The sequence below is a fragment of the Oryctolagus cuniculus genome, chromosome 7 (assembly GCF_051225735.1).
Source record: "Oryctolagus cuniculus isolate XC-2025 breed Fujian yellow rabbit chromosome 7, ASM5122573v1, whole genome shotgun sequence".
Lineage (NCBI taxonomy): Eukaryota > Metazoa > Chordata > Mammalia > Lagomorpha > Leporidae > Oryctolagus > Oryctolagus cuniculus.
In genome coordinates this window covers 145,414,133-145,425,320 of record NC_142873.1, presented here as the reverse complement: position 1 = coordinate 145,425,320, position 11,188 = coordinate 145,414,133, and the positions used below count along the sequence as shown (strand labels likewise).

The 11,188-nt window shown below is 59.2% G+C and overlaps 1 protein-coding gene across 1 annotated transcript; it reads left to right on the top strand.

Moving 5' to 3' along the window:
• The first annotated feature begins 2,805 nt into the window (after nt 1–2,805).
• On the top strand, nt 2,806–4,129 carry SFN (stratifin). Its single transcript, XM_008265896.5, has one exon. The coding sequence runs from the start codon at nt 2,972–2,974 to the stop codon at nt 3,716–3,718; it is 747 nt and encodes a 248-aa protein (XP_008264118.1). The 5' UTR covers nt 2,806–2,971; the 3' UTR covers nt 3,719–4,129.
• Nucleotides 4,130–11,188: the final 7,059 nt, after the last annotated feature.

The following is an 11,188-nucleotide window of genomic DNA, read 5'->3' as shown; positions in this document are numbered from 1 at the left end:
CTGCCTCCCAACGTGCACATTAGTAAGGAGCTGGCTTGTCAGGGGATCCAAGACGCAAACCCGGGGACACTGCTGTGAGACGAGGGCGCCCCAAGTGGCCTCTGACCCCTACACCAGCCGCCTGGCCCTGCCCTCTTCTCAGTGGGGATAGACAGCAGCCGGGTGCTGCCTTTTCCGCAACACAGTCCTTCAAAGCTGTCACCACCGCTGAAGGGGCTGCCTGCTGTGGGTGCAGGGACCTTGAGCCCGCTGGGGGCAGGGGGGCAGATCCTGTACAGAGTGTGCGGAGGCAGCAGGCAGCATGAGGAAAGCCCCTTTGGGCCGCAGCCCCAGCTGCTGCCCTGCTGACTCAGGGAGCTGACGGTGGAACTCTGAGCCCTGCTAGGGCCTGCTGCCTCCTGCCCGCCCGGGCTCCTGGGCTTGGGAAATGGAGGCCTGGAGGCAAAGGGAGGAACCTGAGACAGGAACTGAGTCAGGAGCAACAGGCCAGAGCGGGCAGGAGGTGTCGGCTGCCTGGCTCCCGGATTCATCCCTGACCTGCAGCCCAGCGGGAGGAAGAGTGAGGGCCCCCCTCTGCCTCGCTCAGGGCTGAGCTGAGGCAGTCACGGCACGTGGTCTAAACCAGGCCCCTCCTTGCATTCAGAAGAAGCTCCGAAACTCCCACGCCTGCTGGGCTCTGCCTTCCAGGTACCCCCAACCCCCCCGGACTTGGGGAAGCCCAGGGAAGCCCTGGCTGGCTGACTAGTGCGAGGGAAGCTCCCTGAGGGCCCAGAGCCTGCTCGGTGGAGAGGGGGCGGCAGAGCTGAGTGCACCTGACAGTTCATCCCCTGGAGAGGGAAGCCTGGGCAACTCTGCCCCTCTCCCCTGTGGGCAGGGCCCGGTCTGGGGCCCTTCCTCACTGCCAGCACCCAGCTCTGTGTGTATATGTCTACAGAGTTGGCTGGATTTCTTCACGTAGCAGTAGTCACCATCCACTCTAGCAAGAGATTCCCACGAACTCATTTAATGCTCACAAAAGCCTCACCTTACACCGCCAGGAGCTGAGGCTCAGAGGGTCAGCCACCGGCTGACAGCACCACAGACTCACACAGTCTGATCCCAAAGATGCAAGGCCGCTCTGTCTTTCAGAGCAAAATAATACACATGCAGCAAGAATAACAGAGAATAAAGGTGAAGAGGAAAAAAACCACGAAGTTTCACTAGCAGATACTCTGGCTAAACTGGTACTCGAGCCTAGTTCCTTTCCTTCGTCTTCTGCGTCAGCGCTCCGATTTGAGCAGAGCTGTCAGGATGTCAGGGCCAACAGCCTGTCTGCTGCCTTGGGAGGCCTGGCCCAAACTTGTCCCTTGTGGCAGAGAGCCAGATGTCGTCCTGGATCCTCAGGGTTCTGGCCCAGGCCACTCTCCAGGAGGCAGGTGAATGTTCAGACACTGAGAACCGGCCCAGACACAGGCCTGTGAAACGGTCCCAGCTGAAGGATTAGGCTGGCTGAATCCCAGACGGGAGCCGCACCCCTGAGTCCCAGCTAAGCTTTGGCTAGGGGCAGGGCAGCTAAACAGGAACCCACCCTCCTTGGCTCAGTGCCAACGTGAAACTCGAGGACTGGGTCCCCACACGCAGGGACAGAGGTTGGCGACGGAGGTCTCCAGCTCCGACACCTCTGCTGTGGTCAGAGCTGGGGCCGTGGTCAAGTGCAAGGGACATGGAAACTTCTGGGAGACAGGCTGGGGGGAGGCGTCACTCAGCTTCCACGGCTGCCCCATAAAACAGTGTGTGTCAGCGCCACCTCCTTCTCCTCGGCCCCGTCTCTCCCCGGGGTTGCCTGCGTCCCCCCTGGGGGACCAAACTGGACTGAGCACCCAGGTGGCCTGCTTCCCAGCCTCTGACAGAGGACAAGCTGAGTCAGGAAGGAGAGTGGGACCCTTCGTGAGCCCTGCTGCTCTGTGATGGCAGGCGGCGTGGAGGGGGCAGCTGACCCGGCCTGGAGAGCCTCATGGGAAGTCCTCCAACAAGTGGCAACAGGCCACCGACTTGAAAGGGAAAATTGTGCTGTGAAGGGGAAGGTGTCCGACGAACCTACTGGGTGACTAATTACGCAGGCCCGGCTGGAGCCTCGGAGGCCGCTCGTTAAACACTTCGTTAAGTAGCACCCTGATAGCTGCCACCCTTCTGGGAGCATTTGGGAGCTCGGAGGGGACCCTGCATGGCTGAGGCCCTGGGGCTGGAATTGTCTCCCAGTAGACTCAGGAAGAAGCCTGGCCTCACTTCTAAAAGTCTGGAGCTCCCCGGTCAGAGGGGGCAGGTGACCTGGCATGCAGAGCCCATAGGAGAAAAGCCCAAGGAAGCTGGGTGCAGGAGAGAGCTGCAGGGACTTGGCAGCTGTGTGGCCCTGAGCAAGTCTCACAGCCTGAGAGTGAAGAGGCTCCCACACCACGTCAGGGCTGCACACCTCACAGTCACGGTGGGGACTGCACCCAGTGAGGACTAGGGAAGCGCTTGGGTTACCTCGCCTGAAGGGGGGGGGCAGTGCACCTGGCCGGATTAGCAGCCCCATCTTCCTGCACCCACCTGAGCCCACAGGCTATGCCAAAGCCGAAGCTGCCAGGTGGCTGAAGCCGTCCTTACCTCCTGGCAGCTTCCTAACGCGGGTGCTGGACAGGAGGGGGCAGCCTGGAGCCCAGCAAGGTGCCCGCACAGGTGGGGCCCACGCCCAGATTTCTCCTGCTGACTGTTCCAATGACTCACCCCCACATCCCGGCCCTTTTACCTTTAAGGAAGAGCCGGAAAGGGTGTGGGGAGAAGACAGGGAGGCAGGTCCTGGGCCCCAGTCCCGCCCCCCCGCCCCTCCCCACCCTTGCCTAGGCCAAGCCACCCAGCCAAAAGGCAGGTTGAGAGCAGCAGAGGCACAGAGTCCAGCCTTGGTCCCCAGGCAGCCAGCTCGCCCGCCGCCCGTCTCTCTGTCCCCAGAGCCATGGAGAGAGCCAGTCTGATCCAGAAGGCCAAGCTGGCCGAGCAGGCTGAGCGCTACGAGGACATGGCGGCCTTCATGAAGGGCGCGGTGGAGAAGGGCGAGGAGCTCTCCTGTGAAGAGCGAAACCTGCTCTCGGTGGCCTACAAGAACGTGGTGGGCGGCCAGAGGGCGGCCTGGAGGGTCCTGTCCAGCATCGAGCAGAAGAGCACGGAGGAGGGCTCGGAGGAGAAGGGCCCGGAGGTGCGCGAGTACCGGGAGAGGGTGGAGAAGGAGCTCCGCGGCGTGTGCGACGCCGTGCTGGGGCTGCTGGACTCCCACCTCATCAAGGAGGCAGGCGAGGCCGAGAGCCGCGTCTTCTACCTCAAGATGAAGGGCGACTACTACCGCTACCTGGCCGAGGTGGCCACCGGCGACGACAAGAAGCGCATCATCGACTCGGCCCGCTCCGCCTACCAGGAGGCCATGGACATCAGCAAGAAGGAGATGCCGCCCACCAACCCCATCCGCCTGGGCCTGGCCCTAAACTTTTCTGTCTTCCACTACGAGATCGCCAACAGCCCCGAGGAGGCCATCACGCTGGCCAAGACCACTTTCGACGAGGCCATGGCCGACCTGCACACCCTCAGCGAGGACTCCTACAAGGACAGCACCCTCATCATGCAGCTGCTGCGAGACAACCTGACGCTCTGGACAGCCGACAACGCCGGCGAAGAGGGCGGGGAGGCTCCCGAGGAGCCGCAGAGCTGAGCCGCCCGCCGCCGCCCTGCCCCCTCCGGTCCCCGACGCCCCGCGGAGAGGACTACTACGGGGTGGGAGGCGCCCCCCTTCTCCCCCTCGCTGCGCCGCCCCGGCTCCCAAAGGCTCCTTGGAGAAGGGAGCCGCTGAGCCGAGGCCGCCCGGGGGTCTCGCTCTCCCTGCAAGCCGCGGGGCGCTCCCAGCCCCTGGCCGCCCCCCCACCCTGCTCTCCGCACCCCTTCCCCTCCCGCCTCGCCTCCCTCCTGCCCCTGCTGCCTCCGGCTGCTCGCCCTGCGGCTGAGCGCGGCGCCGGGCGGCAGAGGCGGGAGCTGGGGTGCGCGTGTGACTGTGAGTGAGCGAGAGGGAAAGCGTCTGTCTGCCGGCGGTGACCGGCTCGGCTCAATAAACTCCCCGTGACACTCAGTCCTCCGGTCTTCTCCAGTTATTGGCGCTGGGCTGGGAGAGGGGTGGGAGTGGGCTTTGCACAGGCCCCGATTTCCCCCGCGGCTGGCCCAACGGCCCGCGGGCGAGACACCTTGCGGGGGCGCAGCCAGGTTCGAGGCGGGGGCCTCTCCCCGCTCCGGGTGGCCCCACACTGGTCTGGTCCCGGGAGGGGCGGAGAGCAGAGGCAGCACTGAGGCGCCTCCCTCGGGCTAGGGGAGCGGGTGCCTCAGGTGTGAGGTAAGGCCGCGGGGTGCTGCGCGGAGCGAGCGGCACGGAGCACCCCACCCTCGAGAGCGAGTGAAGGGTGCACGACCTGGGGCAGAGGCACGGCGCCTCCATTAGATGCCCAGACCTGAGGAAAAGAGAACGGCCCCCCGCCCCCAGCAGCGCTCGGGGATGCGGAGGAGGCACCCGCTGGGTGGGAACGGCCTCGGGGTGCCTGGCTCGCTGGACCCACAGCCTCCACTCCCGGCAGGAAGCAACACGCCGGGACCGGAGGCTGCCGCGCTCCGCCAGCCGGCACCCCTGGAGGCGGGGCCGGAGGCCGACACAGCCCAATCACAGGAGAGAGTTTCACGGGGTACCGCCCTCGGGGCGCAATGGCCCAATGAGGGAGTGAGCAGTGGAGCCAGCGCCCCGCCCCCCGGCGCGGCTGCTCGCAGACTGACCGAGCGGCGTCCCCACCACCCGCCGGGCGCCGAGGGGGCGGCGCTTTCCAGGTTTCGCTCAGACAAGTTGCCACCCGCCCGACCCGGGAGGCGGCTTCCTCAAGGCGGCGGGACGGGGCGGGCCGTGCGCAAAATGCAGCCCCCGCCCTTTGAGTCATGCGTTCACCAGGCGGTGCCTGGGCTGGGCCGGGCTGGGCCGGGCCGGGCCGGGCTGGGTCGGACGGGGCGGGCCGGCAGGCGCGGCTGGGAGAAAGCCCGCAAGATGCCCCACCGCACTTCAGAGTGGAGGCAGCCTGGTCTGAGGGGGCTTGGAGTGTCAAGGACTGCCACCTTGGAAAAGCCCTGGGCCTCAGTTTCCCTTTTGTGTCATAAGGGGCCTGACCAAAAGGCGCTCTGACGACTGGGATCGACTCCCAGCCGGCCTTGCTTGCCTTTTCAAGGGAACACTCAAAAAACAGTACCTTCCGGCCAGGCACTGACAGCAGGTTAGGCCTCCGCCCGCAGTGCCGGCATCCACGTGGACTCGGGTTGGAGTCCTGCCTGCTCCACTTCCAGTTCCGCTCTCTGCTGTGGCCTGGGAAAACAGCAGAAGATAGCCCAAGTTCTTGGTTCCCTGCACCCATGTGGGAGATCAGGACGAAGCTCCTGGCTTAGGCCTGGCCCAGCTCCAGCCATTGATTGTGGCCATTGGAGTGAACCAGCGAATGGAAGCTCGCTCGCTCCCCCCCCCCCACCGTGTGTGTGTGTGTGTGTGTGTGTGTGTGTGTGTGTCTCCCTCTCTCTGTAACTCTTTCAAATAAATTAATCTTAAAAAAAAAAACAAAAACACAACAGTACCATCTTAGAGTTGCCATGAAGCTTGAGAAAAGAAGTGCACCTGAAGTAGTTCCTGTTCAACACATTTCAGCTATTTATTAATCCTGGCATCGACAAGTCTAGGACTCAACCAGCATTGCTGCACACTAAGCAGAACAAGCCAGGCTCCACTGCAGGCTGGGCCACCTGACAGCAGGGGCCGCTCCGCCTCCTGGTGACATTAAGGGACCGCGGGCCAGACTCCGCAGGTTCCCCAGTCTTAAGTCTGGCTGCACCCGTGGGACTCCATCCGAAAGGCTCTTGTCACAGCTACTTCTGCAGGGGAAGCTTGCGGAGACGCCCTGATGCCTCTGGGTGCCTGCTCCTCTCCCTTCCTTTCCTGGAGGTGTGTCTGGCTTCAAGGTTCCAACCCAGGCAGAAACTCCGGGCCAGGGCAAGTGACTCCCTCCGCTCTGGAGGTGACCTGGTTTCTTTCACTAGACAGGTCTGGTGACTTTCTCTTAACAGGGTAGGTCCTGGGAAAGGAACTCTTTCTTTGTTATCTGTATCTCTTGACTCGTGTCTGTGGGCTCCAGACTACGCGTGGCTGCCCTGTATGGGAAGACAGAAGCTACTCTAAGCTGGAGTTGGTGCTGAAGGGATTTCCAAAGCGAATGCTATGGACTAGATCGTCCGATCAGGTGTTTATCACTGGGTGTGAGCTGGTTTGGGCACCAGCTTCTGATCATTATGGTTGCAGATCATTTTGTTCATGACATATTAAAAAAAAAAAAAAAAAACAACAACTCAGCATTTCTTGCCATCTTTTCCTGGCCCAGATTTGACATTTACAAACTTCTTTTTGAGGGGAGGGCAGTTAGGCATGGTGGCACAGTGGGTTAATCTGCTGCACTGGACTGCACTGCAGACCAGCACCCCGAGCAGAGTGCCTGGATTCAGCCTCACCTCCACTTCCTATCCACCTTCCTGCTGATGCTTCCAGAAGGTCACAGATGACGGTCCAAGTTCTTGGGGTCCTGCGATGGAGTTCCTGGCTCCAGGCATCTGCCTGGTCCAGGTCTGGCTATTTGGAGGCTTGATGACATTTTCTACATTTAAGTAGAACTGATAGCTGAACAATTTTGTGAATATATTAAAACCCAAAAGAAGGGTGACTTTAATGATATGTAAATTATATCTCAATTGGGAAAAACTGTCCCAGAAGGCAGCAAGTAAGAACGCCAGGTTCCACGGGAAATTTCATGGCGGCCATTCTACCCACTGTCCACCACCACGTCCATTAGGCCGTGCTCTTTTGACCTTTTCCAAATTTCAGAATCCATGTTCAGGTCAGAATGTGACTGCCATCTCCCTGAACCCATGGGTGAGGCTGCTACTGCTTCCCCAGCTCCTGGCTTCGGTGGGTACATGTATTCGGTTACGACTCCCGATCTGCTTGATTCACTCGATGGAGTCTCAGCTGTGTCCTAGTTTGTTCTGTCTCCTCAGAGAGTTCCCTAAGACCAGTAACTCTGTCCTATTTTCTTCCTTTCTTCCCATAATGATAGCAGCAAGGCTTGTGTGTACAATGATGCTGACCTGGGTATAAAACCAGCCTCCCCAATGCCTGGAAGCCAGGTTAGTGCCAGATCCTTTATCACGGGAATGGCCATATAGCTGGTCCTCAGACGTGGCTGTCTAGACAGAGATCAAGCCCACAAAGATTCAAGAAACCTCAGCCCAGGCCTTTCTACATGGAAAATTGCTAACCTAAAATCCCCTAAAGGTGTCTACAACCTAAAGGTATCTACTTTCCTCAGAGCAGCCAAGTCAGAGAGCCGCGTCCAAGCTGGCACCGCAGCCCCACGAGCAGGTGATGGAGCACAACACTGCCTTCTCAGAGCCACCAGGCACCCAGGAGGGGCCACGGCACTGGGGTCAGGCCGGCCACTCTGGCTGCTTCCAGGAAAACAAGGTGCCTCTCCCCTCCTCCGCGACCACCCCCCCACCCCCCACCTAGGCTTGTCCAACGCCCAGACCGCGCAGGGCCTTTCCAGGAGATCCCCCTGGTCTCAGATGCCCGCGCTACTCCTGCTTCTCCACAGTCACAGTGGCTGGCAAGCCGGGTGGGCGCCAGGCAGTTCCATCCCACGGCATGTATGCTTTTTCTTTCGCATATGAAGAGACTGCAGCTCAGAGCAGCAAAACAAGCTAACAGCCAAGGTTCCACACGGCTTACCTACGGGGGCCTGGAACCAGGGCTGACTGCGAGGCCCAGGACTTTGGAACCGTAGCAGCTATTTCAAACTTTGTTCAGAGGCTTCCCCAGAACCTGCCAAGGGGTAGGGGCCCCGTGATCAGAGTTTTCTGTCTTCACACACTTTTCGGCTAAAACAGCCACGCAGATGTCTGCTTTGTCTACTGCGGTTTCAAAATAGGTTAGAAAAGAACATTATGCTATACTACCCTGCTCCTGTCTTGGCATTGAGAGAGCGGCCGCAAGGAACTGAATTAAATGAGAGATGGTGAAGTGGACCGAAGTCTCAGCTCACTCCCCAAGTTTGGCTTCCTTAACCTGGACCCATTCTTTTCCCTTTATTCATCCTCTTCAGAGGCCGCCCCATCCCCACCCCTGCCACGTGTGGGGTGGGAAGGCAGGTTCCTGCAGGGTCCCTGTCTCTCTCTCCCCCGAGAGAGAACCCCCTTAACCCCACCTCCCCACCGAGTCAGCAGGCAGGAATGTCTGTGGGGGCAGCAGACAGGTATGTCACCCCGGGGTGTCAGGTGACTCACCTCTGCCCGCCCAGCCTTCTCTCTCAAGAGATTTAACTCTTTGTCTAAGGATAAGAGGGGAATTCTGGCCTCTGCAAACCAGAGTCAAGGTCTGTGGCCAGGCAGGGCGTTCAATGCTGCAGCTGCGGAAGAGGAAGGGAGGGAGGGCACAGGCTCTCCTCCCTGCTCCCGGGAGATCTCACCTGGGATCTCTTTGCCTGACTACAGAGTGGATGTTACGTTCCAAGTAGATTCTGTGACCTTGGAGAGGACTTGTATGTGGGGCTAAATCTTAGCCATGCCTGGATCTCCCTTCTTTGCTATTTGCTGTGACACCAGAGAGCAATGTGGAGGCGCCAGGGTTAACTGGAAGAACTCCGAGGGGACAGTTCAGAGCACAGGGAAGCACTGAGGGTCACCCCTTGGAGCCAAGTTTACACAGCCCACATGTAGCTGGAGACTTCACGGTCATCCGGGATGGCTCGGAGGGCCTCTCATCTCCCTCCACACCGCTTCCAGAGTTTTGGAATGAAGGGAAAGGCCTGAAGACCTGCTGTGTGTTTTTGTCTGGAGCATTTCATCAATACCTTTAAAAAATAGCTCAGGTGGGCCCCCAGTCCCCAGCCTACCCCTCACAGCCCGTCTCAGCCGTCTGAACACGAGGGCTCCCGGGGCTGTCGGGGCTGGAAAGGAGGCAGGGGGCTTCCGCACCCCGGGCAGGCCTGACGCTGCAGGGGATGTGCTCTGCTGGGCGCCTTCCTTCTCAAGGGCACGGGAAGAGGGGGCGGGTGGCCCAGATCAGCCTGGGTGAGGGCTCACTAGCCAGGGACCAGGAAGAAGCAAAGGGAAGGGAGTGGAGGGAGCTCCTCAGAGTGCCAGAGAATTTCTGTCCAGGTTGTCTCGCTGCTTAGGAAAACAGTGTGGGGCCAGCAGTGCGGTGTAGCGGCTAAAGCCTCTGCCTGTGACGCCTGCACCCCATACGGGCGCCCATTCGAGTCCTGGCTGCTCCGCTTCTGATCCAGCTCCCTGCTAATGTGCCTGGGAAAGCTGTGGAGGCCAACTGCTTGGGCCCCTGTACCCATGTGGGAGACCTGGAAGAAGCTGCTGGTTCCTGGCGTTGGCCCGACACAGCCCTGGCCATTGCAGCTGTTTGGGGAGTGAACCAGCAGATGGAAGATCTCTGTATGTCCCTCTCTCTCTGTAGCTCTGTTTCAAATAAATAATAAATCTTGAAAAAACATAAAAAAGAGAGAGAGAAACAGTGTGCCCCCAGTAGTGCCGATGGCTGGTGTGGATCTGAAGCCACTTCCCACCCCCACCCCCCAGCTCGGGATTCTTGAGACAGGTGAGAGGCCCTCAGCCCCCCCCCTTCCCTTTCTCCTTCCCCCACACCCTAATGGGATCAGACTTCCCACTCTCACTTGGCTGTGGTGAGCGCTTGGCTAACTCGGGCCTCTCCAACTCCCTGCAGCCCCCAGTGGGTTCTTCACGTCCATGCGACCCTCCACCTGCTGGGTCTCCCATTCTGAGCGGTCAGCGGTTAGCAGGGATGATGGGAAAGGGTTTCTTCCCTCCACGCCTGTGTGTGGCTGCGGCAAGCGAGGTAAGCAAGGCGAGGGGCAGCTTCAGACGCTTTCGGTAGATGTCAAGCAGTGTGAGTAGGAAAATGGCAGCTCTTCCATGTGTAGGTCTATAGCTCAAGTCAGAAATCAGAGACTCAAAGTTGGGCACGAAGATGTTAATCGCGGCACTATTTAAAATAGCTAAACAGGAAATGACTAATAACGGATAAACTGTTGCAGCCACACCACCAAATATTCCCAGGCAGACAGGAGAGGCCTTCACGGAGGCAGCCACTTAGGGTGCCTGCCCGCCACATCGGTGCTTGGCTCTGAGCCCCAGCTCCGCTCTCACCCCAGCTTCTTGCTAATGTGCATCCCGGGAGGCAGCGGCTGGTGGCTGAGGCAGTGGTGTCCCTGCCCCCTCATGGGAGATCCGGATTGAGTTACCCGCCTCTGGCCTCAGCCTGCCCCAGCCCTGGCTGTTGCAGGCATTTGAAGGATCTGTGTATCTCTGCCTTTCAAACAGAGTAATCTTTTTTTTTTTTTTTTTACACTTCATCTTAGCCAAAATGCCAATTCAAATAAAATAATTAAAAATAAATTTCTTTGGGGACTGGTGTTGTGGTATAGTAGGTAAAGCTACCGCCTATGACATTGGCATCCCATATGGAAGCCTTTTTTTGTGCTGTCTGCTCCATTTCCACTCCAGCTTCCTGGAAAAAGGCCTGGGAAAAGCAGTGGAGGAGGGCCCAAGTATTTGGGCTGCCACCCACTTGGAAGACTTGGAAGAAGTTCTCAGCTCCTGGCTTTGGTTTGGTTCAGCCCTGGCCACTGTGGCCATCTGGGGAGTGAACCAGCAGATGAAGTGCCCTCTGTCTCTCCTTTCAAATAAAAAACTTACAGAAAAAAAAAAGTTCGTTGTATATATATATATTTTGACAGGCAGAGTTAGACAGTGAGAGAGAGAATTATAGACAATGAGAGAGACAGAGAAAGGTCTTCCTTCTGTTGGTTCACTCCCCTAATGGCCGTTACGGCCGGCGCTGAGGCGATCTGAAGCCAGGAGCCGGGTGCTTCTTCCTGGTCTCTCATGCGGGTGCAGGGCCCAAGCACTTGGGCCATCCTCCGCTGCCCTCCCGGGCCACAGCAGAGAGCTGGACTGGAAGAGGAGCAACCAGGACTAGAACTTGGGGTGCTGGTGCCACAGGTGGAGGATTAGCCTAGTGAGCCATGGCGCCAGC

Excerpts from the sequence above, each read along its gene's own strand:
- SFN (XM_008265896.5), top strand. The coding sequence starts at position 2,972 with ATGGAGAGAGCCAGTCTGATCCAGAAGGCCAAGCTGGCCGAGCAGGCT.